The sequence below is a fragment of the Bubalus bubalis genome, chromosome 18, assembly GCF_019923935.1.
Source record: "Bubalus bubalis isolate 160015118507 breed Murrah chromosome 18, NDDB_SH_1, whole genome shotgun sequence".
Lineage (NCBI taxonomy): Eukaryota > Metazoa > Chordata > Mammalia > Artiodactyla > Bovidae > Bubalus > Bubalus bubalis.
The window spans coordinates 49,280,002-49,297,086 of record NC_059174.1 but is presented as its reverse complement, the minus strand read 5'-3'; the positions used below and the strand labels follow the sequence as shown (position 1 = coordinate 49,297,086).

Below are 17,085 nucleotides of genomic sequence, written 5' to 3'. Positions count from 1 at the left end.
CTTTAGCATCATTCCTTCCAAACAACACCCAGGGCTGATCTCCTTCAGAATGGACTGGTTGGATCTCCTTGCAGTCCAAGGGACTCTCAAGAGTCTTCTCCAACACCACAGTTCAAAAGCATCAATTCTTCAGCACTCAGCTCTCTTCACAGTCCAACTCTCACATCCAAAGTGGGGAAACCCAATTCCAGAAAGAGGAAATAAGTGTCAAGCAGGAAACAGAGGGGTCACATGCGTGCCTCTTGCCCACTCTCTCTCTTCTGTCCTCATTATACTCACATGTAAAATGCGAAACATTAACAATAACAGAAACAATATAGTCAACATAGTGGACTTCCCTAAGGATCTGGGTAGGGAACCAGTGGGATGCTGTGTGAATTCTAATCCTTGAAACATTTGGGATTTTTTTTTTTTTTCGGTATCAGATTGATGGTTATTACTACTTCTCAAGCCCTGGCCAGTTCCTCTACCAGTTGAGATTGTGAGTTACTATTCTCCAGTTCTGTGGAAAGTTCCACAGATGCATAGCTCTGGTCTTCACCTCTTGTCCAACCACAGATGGTCAGTTCTATGACCCCCACTGTGACCTCGCTTTGAGGTTCCGATGAAGCTTCTGGCCATTTAGAGTGAGCAACATGTCCAAAATAAAAGCAAGTCAACATCTGGGATCAGATGCTGAGTCCAGATCGAGCTGGACTCTGCTCTCAGGAACCCCACACCCACAGCAGGGGAACTTTCTCACCTCAAGACCCTCGAATCCATTCCCTGGAATTCCTCCCGCCACCATGAGACCCTTCAACCTACATCCCTCCTCACCAAAAGACCCCCAAATCCACATCCTGTCCATTCTAATACCCTTACATCCAGATCTGTGATTTTCACTTTCCCAAGACCTCCAAATCCCTTCCCACTCTGAGGGGCTTCCCTGGTGGCTCAGAGGTTAAAGCATCTGCCTCCAATGTGGGAGACCCGGGTTCGATCCCTGGGTCGGGAAGATCCCCTGGAGAAGGAAATGGTAACCCACTCCAGTATTCTTGCCTGGAGAATCCCAGGGACGGAGAAGCCTGGTAGGCGAGTCCACAGGGTCGCAAAGAGTTGGACACAACTGAACGACTTCACCTTCACCTTCTCACTCTGAGATCCCAAGTCCAAAGCTCAGGGGCTCCCCAAAATCTTCAGTTCTGGAATGTATCTACTGTCTCCTCCAAAGTCCAGAGCCCTACAGCAGTCTCTCCCCACAGACCACAAATTCCATGTTGGGGCCCTCTCCTTGTTAACCTTACCTGAGGTCCACCCGCTCTTTCCTGGTTGGCTGGGTCCCAAGCTAGGCAGGGAGCATAGTGGGGAGTGTACATGAGAGGTAAAACAAGACAATTACATAATCAGGACCAAAGTCTGTCCTGCTTTTCCAGATAGTATAAAGCCAACCATCTCAGACATCACCACCTGGCCATCACTCCCAGTTGCCACCATGCTGGCCTCAGGGCTGCTCCTCGTGGCTTTGCTGGCCTGTCTGACTATCATGGTCTTGATGTCTGTCTGGCGGCAAAGGAACCTCAAAGGGAAATTGCCTCCAGGGCCCACTCCTCTGCCCTTCATCGGGAACTACCTGCAGCTGAACACCGAGCAGATGTACAACTCCCTCATGAAGGTGTCATGGGGCAGAGATGGGTGGAATGGGATGAAGGGGGGCGGCCTGGCCAGTTCGTCTGGGGCTTTATGGCAGGGGGTGGGCAATGTTGGGCAAGAGTCCTAGGAAAGAAGAAGGGAATTTTAAGGATCCAATACCAGGGTCCTGGGGCTTCCCTGGTGGCCTGAAGATAAAGAACCCATCTGCCAATACAGGAGACCCGGGTTTGATCCCTGCACTGGGAAGATGCCCCAGAGAAGGGAATAGCAACCCACTCCAGTATTCTTGCATGGGAAATCCCATGGACATAGAAGCCTGGCAGGCTACAGTCCATAGGGTCACAAAGAGACAGACATGACTGAGCAACTCAACAACAACAATCGGGGTCCTAGCCAGGAAAGACACCTTGAGATGTCCAGCTCCTTGATAGTCAGAACCTGTGAGGAAATGCATCCCAGTATGTGAGGTCTGGGTACAGGGCCAGTTCAGAATAGGGGCTACTCCCACTAACTAACTCCCACTCATCTCTATCAGATCAGCGAGCGCTATGGCCCTGTGTTCACGGTCCACCTGGGGACCCGGCAGATTGTGGTGCTGTGTGGCTATGATGCTGTGAAGGAGGCTCTGGTGGACCAGGCTGAAGAATTCAGTGGGCGAGGCGAACAGGCTACCTTTGACTGGCTCTTCAAAGGCCATGGTGAGGGAGACTGAGGGGAAGGGAGCATGGTCAGACAGACTTCGGGGTCCCCAGCTTTTTTCTCCTGACTGCCTCTGCTATTCCTGTCTCCACTCCTGTGCATTGCTGCCTGCCCCTGCTCTATCTTGTCTTAGCGTCTGCATCTCTGTTTCTCCCTGCTTCTCTCTGCCCCTGTTCCCTTTCACTCGATATCTCTTCTTTCTCTGCATCTCTTAGAGCCTCTTGGGATTTCTGCTTTGGAACCCTGGTCCTCTATCTCCATATGCCTTTTGGTCTTTTTTTTCTTTTCAGCTTCTGGGCTTCCCCCGGTTTCTCTCTCCTTCTCTCTCTCTTTCATCTTCCTTTGTCTTAGAATCTCCCATCATCTCTGCCTCAAAATCTCCATGCCCCCATCTCTTAGTAACAGTCTCTCTTTCCTCCCAGGGCCTCTCTGTTTCTTTCTCCCTGTTTTTCTCTCGTCTCTTTGTGTGTGTCTGTTAGTCGCTCAGTTGTGTCCAACTCTTTGTGACCCCATGGACTGTACCCAGCTGGGATCCTCTGTCCATGGGATTCTCCAGGCAAGAATACTGGAGTGGGTTGCCATTTCCTCCTCCAGGGATCTTCCCAACCCAGGGATCGAAACCAGGTCATCTGCATTGCAGGTAGATTCTTTACCATCTGAGCCACCAGGGAAGTCCTTTAGAATTTGCCATGGTTATGTCTAACTCCCAGATCTCCATGCATCTTACTTCCCCTCCTTCCCTCCTCTGTCTCCTCTTCCCCTTAGTGTCTCTGTGTCTCTTGGCATATCTGTCTTGCCTCATTCTTTCCGATTCTGTTCTTTGCACTAGGTCTCTCTTTCTGCATTTCTCTGACTCTGCGTTGTTTGTCTCGGTCTGTCTCTTTACCCGCCTTCCCTCCCTCTCCCCTTGCTCTCGCCCACCCTCTATCCCTCCTTCCCCTCTGCACCCTACTCTGGCTCTCTACCCTCCTTTTCCCCCCCTTGCTCTCTCTGTCCACCCCTTCTCTCTCTAGGGAGCCCGGGAGCCCGGGGCTGGTCTGGGCCCTGCCTCGCTCTGCCCTCATCCACCTCCCCCGCTGCCTCCGCAGGCGTGGCGTTCAGCAACGGGGAGCGCGCCAAGCAGCTCCGGCGCTTCTCCATTACAACTCTGCGGGACTTCGGCGTGGGCAAGCGCGGCATCGAAGAGCGCATCCAGGAGGAGGCGGGCTTCCTCATCGAGGCCTTCCGGGGCACTCGCGGTGAGCCGGGGGGACCCTGGAGTGTGCGAGAAGGAGGGAAACACCCGACGCGGCCACAGCGTTCTGGCCCGGGAAGGAGGGGCCACGCTGGGGGAAGGGTTTAGGGTCCGGTGCTGGAAGTTTAGTTCAGCACTGTCGTGCCCTCCTTCACTTCTCAGACCGCATCAGACCGCCGAGCTGACTCTCCGCTAAATCCCTGTCTCCCCCAACCCCCTCCGCTCTCATCCCCCCAGGCGCCTTCATCGATCCCACCTTCTTCCTGAGCCGAACGGTCTCCAATGTCATCAGCTCCATTGTCTTCGGGGACCGCTTTGACTACGAGGACAAAGAGTTCTTGTCACTACTGCGAATGATGCTGGGAAGCTTCCAGTTCACCGCTACGTCTACCGGGCAGGTAACCCGAGTCGACCTGGCTCTACCCTGCCCCTACGGCAACCTGCCGACTCCCCCGCCCCCACCCCGCACACACACACATGAGACAGGTGCCCCAAACTCCCATCCTCCCCCAGACAGGGTCCCCTCAAAACCAGACCACCACTCTTGGACAACTCAACAGTTGCACCAGAGCCCAATACTCATTCTCCAAGGACACCTGGATATCTCAAAAGATGCACCCTCCACCAAAAAAGAAGAAAGAAGAAAAAAACCCTGAAGAAAAGTTACATGTCCTCAACCCAGCTTTCTTACAAGACAGGTGTCCTCATCCCAGCTTATCTTACTGTATAACAAGTGGTCCCTTTTTAGACACTCCATCTCAAAAAAGGGGAGGGGACCTCTTGGTGGTCCAGTGGTTCCGACTCTGCGCTTCCAATGCAGGAGGCATGGGTTCGATCCCTGGTTGGGGAACTAAGATCCCGCATGCTACTTGGCGTGGCAAAAAAAAGAAAAGATATTTTCTTTCCATCTGAATTTCTTAACACCTGGCAAGTGGTCACCTCAGCCTACTTCCTGACTACCTGGACACCTGGTGCTTCAAAATTCAGCCCACCAAAATCATTGGTTATCCACACAGATGTCCCAAACCAGCCCACTGGAATCTCCAGAGAGTGCCTCTTCCCCAGTTCACTTAAATAGCTGAACATGTAGACAGGTACCCCAACCAAGACCCCTAAATGCATAAACACCTAGGTAGATTGTTCCCCACACACCCAAATAAGTGTCCCCTGATCCAGCTCATTTCCAGCACCTACAGAAGTGCCCTCCATTGGCCCATTTGAATATCTGAACACCTAAACAGGTATCTCCCCACCTTAACACCTGCACCCCAGCTCCACTTTAGTACCTCAACACTTGCACAGAAACCCCAACCCAGACCCCCTAAACATCTGGACAGTTGTGTCCAACTGAGACCACACCAATGCCTAAACACTTAGGCAGGTGACCAACCCCCATACAAATCCCGCCTAAATTGCTAAACACCTGGACAGGTGTCTCCCAATCCAACCTCATCTGAATATATGAACCCCGGGTGTGTTTCTCCAATCCAACATCATCTGAATATCTGAATATGCATCCCAGTCCATCTCCCTTTAATCCTTGGACAGGGGCCCTCACACGTAACTCATTGTGAAAACACATGCCCATCCAGCTTCATCAAAATATGTAAACATCTGGGCAGGTGCCTGTAACCCAGTACCTGCCTTGCCCTGAGACAGGGCCCACTCCCACCAGGTCCTGCACACTGACAGCCGTCCTTCCCTCCCCTTCTCCCCTCCCCATCCTCAGCTCTACGAGATGTTCTACTCAGTGATGAAATATCTGCCAGGGCCACAGCAACAGGCCTTTAAGGAGCTGCAGGGACTGGAGGACTTCATAGCCAAGAAGGTGGAACAAAACCAGCGCACGCTGGACCCCAACTCCCCACGGGACTTCATCGACTCCTTCCTCATCCGCATGCAGGAGGTACACCCTCACAGCCAGGATGAAGAAGTCCAGAGCCAGGCAGAGGGAAATCAGGCTGGGGGTGGAGGAGAACAGAGACCCATTGAAATCACCCCTCCCTCAACCTAATAATAACTCACCGACTCTATGGACGGTTTGAGTAAGCCCCAGGAGTTGGCAATGGACAGGGAAGTCTTGCATGTGGCCATCCATGCGGTCACAGAGTTGGACATGACTGAGCCACTGAACTGAACTAACCTAATAATCTTCACAATCCCAGTGATAATTAACCATCACTCTTCCACTACTGGAGTTCCCAGGTGGCACTAGTGGCAAAGAACCCACCTGCCAATGCAAGAGACATAAGAGATGCGAGTTTCATCCCTGGGTCAGGAAGATCCACTAGAGGAGAACATGGCAACCTACTCCAGTATTCTTGCCTGGAGAATCCCATGGACAGAGGAGCCTGGCGGGCTACAGTCCATGGGGTCGCATGGAGTCAGACATGACTGAAGTGACTTAGCACAGCACACATTCCACCTATTAAGCCGTTCTGCCCACAGGCAGGGCTTATGAATGCGAATCGTGATAGCAAACATTTCTGTAAAACAACCGTGCACCAGGTTTCCAGGTTGCACAAGTGGTAAAGAACCCAACTGCCAATGCAGGAGACAGAAGAGATGCGGGTTTGATCTCTGGGTTGGGAAGATCTCCTGAAAGAATGTATAGCAATCCAGTATTCCTGCCTGGAGAATCCCATGGACAGAGGAGCCTGGTGGGCTACAGCCCATGGAGTCACAAAGAGGTAGACACCACTGAAGTGACTTAGCACGCAGGCCCCAGTGGTTAGGACTCTGCATTCTCACTGCCAAGGGCCCAGGGTTTAATCCCTGGTCAGGGAAGATCCTGCAAGTCACATGGCACAGCCCCCCCAAAAAAGGAGGGGTTTAATTTGAAAAGGTAATAAAATAGTGTTGTTACTTGCTCAGTCGTGTCTGACGGTTTGTGACCCCATGGACGGTAGCCCACCAAGCTCCTCAGTTCATGCACAGGATTCTCCAGGCAGGAATACTGGAGTGGATAACTATTCCTTTCTCCAGGGGATCTTCCTGATCCAGGGATTGAACCCGAGTCTTGTGCATTGCAGGCAGATTCTGTCTGAGCCACCGGGGAAGCCCCTATAAAATAAAGAGACAGGTCCAAAGGGAAAACCCCCAGAAGAGCCCTGAGAGCATAGGGCTTCACGAAGCCCTCCATCCATGCAGGAGAAGGAGAATCCCAACACGGAGTTCTACAGGAAGAACCTGGTGCTGACGACACTGAACCTCTTCTTTGCGGGCACCGAGACGGTCAGCACGACCATGCGGTATGGCTTCCTGCTGCTCATGAAGCACCCAGATGTGGAGGGTAAGGCTGGAGAGGGCAGGGAAGCGGGCACCATGGACCCCTCCCCCAAATTCCTCTGAGCCTGCTGCAGTGGTCCTATCTCTCACGGGTCCATGGACCCTCAGACACGCTCTGCTCTCTAGAGACTAGGTGATGTTTGGCTGATAAGCACCAGCCAAGTCTCACCAGCTGTTAAAATACTGAAAATATCTGAACTGATTGGTATATAGTTCCTGCGGCTGACCCAACCAAGTGCCCACCGCCCCCTCCTCCAGATATTCCCCAGAACTCTTCCTTTGCACCTCCCCTGTGATTTCCATAGGACCAGGTGAACAAGGTGGGCTTCCCTGGTGGCTCAGTGGTAAAGAACCTGCCTGCCAGTGCAGGAGATGCAGGTTCAATCTCTGGGTCAGGAAGATCCCCTGGAGAAGGAAATGGCAACCCACTCCAGTATTTCTGCCTGGGAAATCCCGTGGACAGAGGAGCCCGGCAGGCTACAGTCCATGGGGTCACAAACAGTCAGACACGACTGAAGCAACTAAACAACAACAAAGTGAACAAGACCCTGCACCAACAGTGTCTACAGCCGACGTCTGATCTGAGTGGTCTGCATCCACATCACACATGGGTGTCATGCATGTTGTACATATTTGGATTTTCATTCCTGCCCCGAGTCCCCTCAAGAGCTAAATACGTTCTCCCCACTCCCCTAGCCAAAATCCATGAGGAGATTGACCGCGTGATCGGCAAGAACCGTCATCCCAAGTTTGAGGACCGAGCCAAGATGCCCTACACAGAGGCTGTGATCCATGAGATCCAGAGATTTGGAGACATGATCCCCATGGGCTTGGCCCGCAGAGTCACCAAGGATACCAAGTTTCGAGACTTCCTCCTCCCCAAGGTGCTGCCCCACCCAGCCCGCTCCCTGTGACCCTAAACCCCGTTCCCCTTAGAACCGTCCCAGCCCATGACCCACGGGACCCACTCCCCTAATCAAAGACTTTCCCCACTACCGTGTCCCTGCCACCTTCCCCCTTGGAGACTCCTGAATTCCAGACCTCCCCAAGACCTCTTGCCTCAAGGAATATGAACCCTATGTGTCCCCCAAATTCCTGTCTCAAGAGAAATGAACCTCATTTCCCCTAGACCTTCAAGGACATGATCTCATGTCCCCCAAGCATCCTGCCTAGAGGGACACGAACCCCATGTCTCCCAAGATTCCTTTCTCAGTGAACATGACCCTCCCACCCCCTCAACCTCCTGCCATGGGAAGCATGAACTATGTGTCCCCAAAACCATCTGCTCCAGGAGACACAGAACCCGTGCTCTTCAAACTTCCCTTCTCAGGGGACATAAGCCCCATGTCAGCCAAACTTCCTGTCTCAAGGACATGAATCTCGTGTACCCCAAAGCACCTCCTTCAGAGGACCCCAATTCCCATGCCTTCCCTTGTCCTCACCTAGGGCACCCAAATTCCCCCTCTGCCCACAATGTGCTTTCGTCATACCCATCCCCTACTCCACCTTATCAAAGTCCCATCCCTCCTCTCAACCAGGGCACTGAAGTGTTCCCTATGCTGGGCTCTGTGCTGAGAGACCCCAAGTTCTTCTCCAACCCCCGAGATTTCAATCCCCAGCACTTCCTGGACGAGAAGGGGCAATTTAAGAAGAGTGATGCTTTTGTGCCCTTCTCCATCGGTAAGAGACACTGCCAAGTCAACACCCACAGGGGCCTCCTTCATCTCTAAGGCTTAACCTAGCTTCTTTCTCCAGCTTGGAAGTCCTTCTTACCATATACCCTGGGGCCAATCAGCAATCCCCATAACTACCAAGAGCCCTGGCCAAAGCGAAAGAAAAGGAATGATCGTACCCCTTTCAAAGATGGGGAAAATCAAGGCCCAGAGTGAGAAATTTAAGTCCAAGGTCATTTAAATCCTTCAGATTCTTAGAAAGGCAATGACAGCAGTAGCCATATTTGAGTGTGTATTTAAGGGTAAGGGGCATCCAAAGTTCCAATTGCTACAGTCTAGGCTCATCCCACCAAAAGTTCTAGGGAAACAGGCTCAGAGAGGAGTAGCAACTTCTCTGCAAGTCTCTCCAGCCTCGATATTCCAGCCCTTCTTCCCTGAGAGGACGCAGCTGGGGGTTGGTAGCCGGGGTCGGGCAACAGTGAGAACAGGCCTCACCTCCCCGCCTCCCACTCTGGTCCTTCAGGAAAGCGGTACTGTTTCGGAGAAGGCCTCGCCAGAATGGAGCTCTTCCTCTTCTTCACCACCATCATGCAGAACTTCCGCTTCAAGTCCCCACAATCGCCCCAGGACATCAACGTGTCCCCCAAACTCGTGGGCTTTGCCACTATCCCTCCAAACTACACCATGAGCTTCCTGCCCCGTTGAGTCAGGGCTGTGCCCGGTTGGGGCTGGTGGGAGGAGCAAATTGGGGAGGGAAAGGCCTGGGCGGGGTTAATAGGGAGGGGAGGGGCTAAGGATGGGGAAAGGAGGGGTATGGGAGCGGAGGGGAGGGGCTAGGGGTGGGGGTAGGGAAGGGGCGGGGCTGTGGATGGGGAATGGGGGAAGGTGGGGAGGAAAGGGCAAGGTAGTTAGAGAAAGAAGAAACGACGACTCTTCGTTCAGCTTGCTAGAGATGAGATGAGAGGAAAAGAAACCTTATGTTATACTTTGAATAGTAACAATAGCAGACATTATTTATTGAGCAAGTATTCTGTGTCAGTTCTATGCTTAAAGTGTCTTAAACTCACCTCACTTAATGCTCATAAACCTACGATGATAGGGAACAGTATCTGTGCCCATTTTACAGATAACAAAGATGAGGCCCAGAAAGTTTACATCTATCTGAGGTCCCACAGAACACAAGTCAGTCAGTACTCAGCAAGTACATGAATACAGATGGCCATACTTAACCCACAGTCCTTGGATAGCATCCCCCCCTCAAGTGAAAACACAGAAACTTACTGTATTATTACACAACCTGAACTGCTCTGTCCAGGGGACTTTTCCAGAGTCCTGATAGGCAGCTCACCTGGCTTCACTACGCACTTGCCTACGCTCTTCCCAACTTGGGCACACTTTGGATGACAGAGAGTATTTTGTGCCTACCACCAGATAAGGCTACTGTGTCCTACGGGAGTCAGACTGTTGTTGGTGTTGTTTTTCTGGATGTGCTAGGTCTTCATTGCTGCATGCAGGCTTTTCTCTAGTTGCAGCAAGAAGGGGCTACTCTTCATTGCAGAGCTTCGACTTCTCATTTTGGTGGCTTCCCTTGTAGTGGAGCACGGGCTCTAGGGGCACGGGTTTCAGTAGTTGTGATGCACTGCTTCAGTTGCCCCATAGCAAATGCGATCTTCCCGGACCAGGCATGGAACCTGTATCTCCTGCATTGCAAGACAGATTCTTAGCTACTGGACTACCAGGGAAGCCCTAGAAGTCAGACTTCTTAATAAAATGGATGGGAAAGAGAAGCTCTTTCAGAGAAATGCCAGAAGTTTGGTAGCGGCGCAGCCATGTCTCTGTGTGTGCATGTGTGTGGATGCACACGGGCAAGTATATGATCGCCTGTTCTCCAGAGTATATGCAGGAAGTCATATTTCCTATGAGTTTCTGAAGGTGGGGCTCTCTCTGATGGATCTGAGATCTGTGGTGCATCTCTGAATCACCTGCTTACTCTCAGATAAGTTTGTGTATGTCCCCTTGGAAGTGGCATCCTTCAGCACTGCACAGCCTGAAAATTCATAACACACCTGTTGCCCTAATGGTCCGGGAGTGAGCAACGAGAATGAAGACAGAACACGAAATCTGGTGCAATGGGTCAGGGGACCTGCAGCCTCTGTGGGACTGAGGGGCAGAGTCCACTCTGAGTCCCGCTTTTATTCCTAATTGCAGACTACAAGACTTTCTCAGATCTTATCCTTCTCAAGACACGTGCTGTGTTAACCACGTACTCCTAAATGTCATGGACCACACTGACAGAGTCCAGATCTCCTTGTCTTTACCCCAGGCTGTTTCCTCCTGGGCTAGTCTCGGGAACAGTCAGCAAGTGCACAGGCAGCCTTCATGTCTGACGCCAACCTGGTGTTCCAAGGTCCATGCTTTCATGATCCCAGTCATACTCCCTTCTGGGTCGGGCCTTGGGGTTTGTAAAAAGGTGATTATTCTTAAGAAAAACACGCAATATAATCATTAACACAGTTTCTTAATATATGCTGTTTTTCCAGGTGTTATTTCTGTGGAATTTCACAAGGTTGTGAAAGTACAGTATTAGAAATTCCCACTACACACATCAGCTTTAGATCTTTGTATTAGACCACTGGTTAGTTCTAACCTTAGATCTAAATGCTACACAGGTGTTGCCTCCACAAAACTTGCCACACTTGAAGGACCAGTGATTTGAGATCGAGTGAAAGGAAATCTGGTCCTTTGAACCCTGCAAGTTTCCTAACAGGCTGATTCTCAGGATTTTCAATTTCCATTGTCTTCGTTTGACCACTTGGGTTCCATGAATTGGCTGCTTCATACTCATTGGGAGGAGCTAAGAATCCACAGTGTCACATTCTTTATTATTACAAGCACGCTATTTAACAATTCAGTGAAGTGAAAAGTGAAAGTGTTAGTCATGTCCAATTCTGTGCGACCCCATAGACTGTAACCCGCCAGGCTCCTCTGTCCATGGGATATCCCAGGCAAGAATACTGGAGTGGATTGCCATTTCCTTCTCCAGGGGATCTTCCTGACCCAGGGATCAAACCCAGGTCTCCTGCCTTACAAGCAGATTGTTTACCACTTGAGCCACAAGGGAAGTCCCTAACAATCCAGAGTCAGAATCAAACCTTATCCATCCATATACGTGTCACTTTAAGAGGCTTCCAGAAACCACACCTGGGAGAAATCTCAGAATCGTGGCTTAACTAAACTATTGAATCTTGGAACTGCAGAATCCACAATCGTAATCGTGGGATCTCAGGTTCCCACAACCTTAGACTCAGAACGTTTGAATTACTGATGCTTGGAATTCTTGAAGCACAGAATTTTAGCATCAGAGTCTCCCCTGCCCACATCCTTGGGAACTGCATTCTTAGTCCCTCTGGTGGCAAATGTCCATTCTCCAAGTTGAAAGTTCCTTCTGAGAAAGTTAAGAGAGAAAAGGAAGGGCTGGAGCTAGCTGGGTTCTGACAATGAGGCACATCTCCAGGGAAAGGTAGAGTGGCTAGTAGGTCTTTGTCTAGCAAGAAGGGAGACGAGAGGGAAGAGAGAACAAATGTCAATCTCCAGAATCTCAAACTTACACTTGAAAAGGGAAAAGCGGGAATTGATCAAGGCATCACCAAAGGTGCCAGGAGAAGTCACATTCTAACCCCCAGTGCATCCATGTCACCTGTCCAGAGAGATGCTCCCAGCTTTGTCGCTCTGGAAGGGCCAGTGACCCAACCCAGCAAAGAGACAGTGCTGCGGTGGAGGTGTGAACAGAGGCCCTGGATTCTGGTCCAAGCTTTGTTGCTATTAATAAGTCGTTGGGTCTTCCTGAGCCTCTCTCTGGCCTCTTTCTCATCTGACTCCTTCGTCACAAGAATTACTTGAAGATTGAAATATGGTGTAGTGCTGAACTTTAAAACTCAAAGGCTGCAGGGATGAGAGGATGAGAGTAGTGATGTTTCTGTGTAGCTTGGTTTTCACTATTGTCTTCTGCCGAGCCAAGAATCCTTAGACATCTGTTGTTGCCATAATGACAACCACAAGTAGCATGTGTTGAGTGCCTGCTATGTGCCAAGCTCTGTGCTGAGCCCCTTGTATGAGCATCATAAGCTGGGCTTACATCAACAGAAATATATCATCTCACAGTTCTGCAACCTAAACCCCAAATCAAGGTCAGCCAGATCATACCCACTCTGAAACCACTGGGGAGTCCTTCCTTGCCTCTTCTTAGTTTTCAGTGGCTTGCAACAGTCTTTGGAGTTGCTTGGCTCGCAGTTGTATAATTGCAAAATCTGCCTTTGTCATGACATGGTATCTTCCCTGTGTTTGTCTCTCTTCACATGGCCATCTTTTTGTAAGGATACCAGTCATACTCCAGGATGACTTTATCTTTACTGATTCTATCTTCAGTGATTCTTTTTCCAAATAAGATCACACTCTTAGGTACTGGGAGTTCAGACTTCAGCATAGCTTCTTGACACAGTTTAATCCATAACACCACTTACGCATGCACTCATTCAAACCAGACATCTTACAAGTGTCTGCAAGGTGAGACTAGAATGATCTCACGTTACAAATGAGCAGAGGGACTTAGAGGAAGTTTAAAGAATCTGCCCAGGGACTTCCCTAGCAGTCCAGTGGGACCAATGCAAGGGATGTGGGTTTGATCCCTGGTCTGGGAACTGAGATCTCACATGCTGAGGAGGGACTAAGCCCGCACACCTCAACTAGAGAATTTGTGTGATACCATGAAAGATCCCACGTGACACAGCAAAGATCCTGAGTGCCGCAGCTAAGGATTGACAGAACCAAATAAATAAATAATTTTTTTTTTTTTAAAAAAAGAAGCTGCATAAAGTAACACAGGACACGACAAAGGCAGACAGCTGGGTTCCAGTGCGCCTCTCTGGAGGTTCCAATGATGATTCGGGTGGACCTCCTGCCCTCAGAGGAATTCTGAAAGAGGGGAATGGTGCTTGGAAGAAATGTTTTGAAGAAAGGAGGTAGAGGGATGAAAATGCAGATGTCATATCACCCCTGACTCAGATGCCTAATGTGCCATGTGTGGCTGTTCCCAGGACGCGGGCAAACCTGTATAAACATGTGCACAGAGATACCTGTATAACTGAACCAGTGCTTTTCTTACTCATGAGAGGCATGCTGATATTTTGTATTGTCTTCTGTCTTAATTTTTTTAATGCCGGTGACAACCCCTCAAGCTGCTTTTATGAATCATCAGTTTGATTCAAACTGCAGTTTGAAGAGAGAAGGCTTAAAAGATAAATTCCAAACTTGCTGAGTTAGTCTCCAAGATCCTTTCCAGTCTGGGTTCTGCCCTCCTCTCCCAGTCTCATTTCATGACATCCATCCCATGACACTAAACAGATCCTATTCCCCAAGCTCACCAAACTTCTGTTACTGTGAGTGGATTCGTCACATCTGCAAGCATTTGAATTGACTGTTCCCTGCCTAGAATGCCATTCCTGCCCTCTCTGCTGAAGGGAAGGACTATTGTGGTGATATTGGCTGGAATAACAAGCCAACAGGAAAGAAAGAATCCTTTCTTCTACCAGGGACATTCCATTTTCCTCTTAATGGTCCAGTGGGACCCGCAGGAAAAGGAGAGAAAAAAATGGTTCCCAGGATTTCCAAAGAAGTACCACAAAGGAAAGTATCAAAACACGGCTTTGACGTGTTATTTTTCTGACAGTGTTGGTTATGATGGCTACTTAGCATCCTTCTCCACAATCTCTTGCAGAAAACAGAAAACAAGGAAATACTTCTCAACTTATTTAAGGAGGCCAATATTCCCCTGATGCCAAAGTGAGACAATGATAGTACAAAACAGGAAGTTACAGACCAATATCCCTCATAAATACAGATACAAAAATTGCCAATAAAATATTAGCAAATCAAACCCATCAACATTTTTTTTTTAAAAGAGCAATATAGCCAGTGAGGTTTATTCCCAGGGTAAAGGCTGGATCAACATTCAAAAATGAATGTTGACCAAGGAACAGATGCAATTCAACCAAGAAAGTATATTCTTTTCAACAAATGATGCCAGAACAGTTGAATATCCACATGGATAAAAGAAATGAATCTAGACACAGCCCTGACACTGTCTACAAAAATCAATTCAAAATGGATCAAGGATCTAAATGTAGAATGGAAAAGAAAACTTTTAGAAGATAACATAGAAAATCTAGGTGTCCTCGGGTCTGACAATGACTTCTGAGACACAACACCAATTGATAAATGGACTACAGTAAAAATAAAAACTTCTGTTCTGCAAAGGACAGTTAAGAGAATGAAAAATACAAGCTATAGACTGGGAGCAAATTCTTGCAAAGCACATATCTGATAAATGACTTGTATCTAAAATATACCAAAATAAAAAGACATAAAATTGGACAGTAAGATAAAAACAACCCAGGGACTTTCCTAGTGGTCCAGTGGCCAAGACTCCATGCTCCCAATGAAAAGCACATGTTCCGTCCCTGGTCAGGGAACTAGATTCCACATGCTGCAATTTAAAAAGATCCTTCATGGTGCAACTAAGATCCAGCACAGCTAAATAAATAAATGTTTCTTGAAAAAAAAAAAGAAAAATGAAAAAGCAAGGCAAAAATTCTGAACAGACACCACACCAAAGAAGATGTGCAAGTATTGTAAGAAACAATAGTTGACATCACATTTCATTAGGGAATCAACAAATCTTAAAAATACTGAGCTATCCGGGATACACATCTACTGAACGGCTAAAATCCAAAACACTGACAAGACCAAGTGCTGGCAAGGCTGTGGCACAACAGGTATGCTCACAGATTGCTGGTGGGAATGCAAAATGGTTCAGCCACTTTGGAAGACAATTTGGCAGCTTCTTACAAAGCTAAACATTGTCTGTCATATGACCCAGCAAATGTGCTCTTTGGTATTTACACAAATGGGTTAATGAATTCCTATTCTTAAATTTCCTTGAAGTCAAGTCCCAGCTCCTTTTTGTTTAATATCCCTTTCCTCAATTTATCTCTGCCCACTCTCATTTTACTATAAGCAGTAAGAAGAAAAAGAAGAGAAAGTCGTTCAGTCTTGTCTGACTCTGAGACCCCGTGGACTACAGCTCACCAGGCTCCTCTGTCCATGGGATTCTCCAGGCAGGAATACTGGATTGCTATGCCTTCTTTCAGGAGATCTTCCCAACCCAGAGATCAAACCCAAGTCTTCCAGCCTCTACTCCTTATACAACTCCAAAGTCACCCACATTTTCGGTATTTGTTACAGTGGCACCCCACTTTTTTAGCATTCTACTTCACAGGCTTCCCAGGTGGTGCAGTAGTAAAAAAATCTGCCTGCCAATGCAGGAGATGCAAGAGATGCAAGTTCAATCTCTGAGTGGGGGAAGATCCTCTGGAATAGGAAATGGCAACCCATTCCAGTGTTCTTGCCTGGAAAATTCCATGGACAGAGGAGCCTGGTGGGCTACAATCCATGGGGTTACAAACAGTCAGACATGACTGAAGCAACTTGGCAGGCACACATGGCGGAAGAAATGTATAAATATGATCAGATTAGAGTTAACTACCCCTTCCTCTGAAGTATATCCAATGATGAAAGAAAAAAAGAAGGAAGGAAGAGAAGGAATGAGGGGGGAGAGAGAGGGGGGATGCCAGGGAAGAGAGAGAAAGCAAGCTCTGGATACAGGAAGAGAAAACAAAAACTGGAGGGACTTCCCTGGTGGTCCAGTGGCTAAGATACCATGCTTCCAATGCAGGGGGCGTGGGTTCAATCCCTGATCAGGGAACAAGATCCCTCATGCCACAACTAAAGATCTCACATGCCCCCAACGAACATGGAAGATTCCATGTGTTGCAACTAAGCCCCAGAGCAGCTAAATAAATAAATAAATAAACTGGAAAAAAAAATTCCAATTTGATCTAAGTGGAAGACCAAGATTTATAGAGAGAATTTGTACATTCAAAAGATAAAAGGGCATAGACACTCAAATATAACAATTATACACTAACAAATTGAATAACCTAAATAAAGTAGACAAATTCCTAGAAACATTCAACCTACCTAGAGAGACTGAATTATGAAGAAACAGAAATACGAACAGATCTACATCTAATAAGGAAATTGGTCATCAAAAATGTCCCATTAAAGAGAAGCCCAGGACCAGATTGCTTCATTGGTGAATTCTATGAAACATTTAAAGAAGAATTAATGCCAATCTTTCTTAAACTCTTCCCAAAAAATTGAAGAGGAATTTTTCACAGTGTTTTGAACATCAGTCTTAGCAATATCTTTCTGGATATGTCTCCTCAAGCAAGGGAAGCAAAAGAAAAAAAAAAAAAAAGACTCAGGGACTACATAAAACTGAAAAGCTTCTGCGCAGTAAAGGAAACCATTACCACAAAAAAGACAGCCTACTGAATAGGAGAAAATGTTTGTAAGTCATACATCTGATTAGGTGTGAAACCCTAGATATATAGAGAATGCATACAAGGAACAATAAAAAACAAACAACCCATTACAAATGAATAG

General features: G+C 48.3%; 1 protein-coding gene across 1 annotated transcript; it reads left to right on the top strand.

Moving 5' to 3' along the window:
* Positions 1 to 1,437: 1,437 nt before the first annotated feature.
* On the top strand, positions 1,438 to 9,336 carry LOC102401344 (cytochrome P450 2A13). The gene is made up of 9 exons (XM_006045081.4): positions 1,438 to 1,651; positions 2,165 to 2,327; positions 3,417 to 3,566; positions 3,800 to 3,960; positions 5,292 to 5,468; positions 6,713 to 6,854; positions 7,547 to 7,734; positions 8,389 to 8,530; positions 9,047 to 9,336. The coding sequence occupies exons 1-9, from the start codon at positions 1,472 to 1,474 to the stop codon at positions 9,226 to 9,228; spliced, it is 1,485 nt and encodes a 494-aa protein (XP_006045143.3). The 5' UTR covers positions 1,438 to 1,471; the 3' UTR covers positions 9,229 to 9,336.
* Positions 9,337 to 17,085: the final 7,749 nt, after the last annotated feature.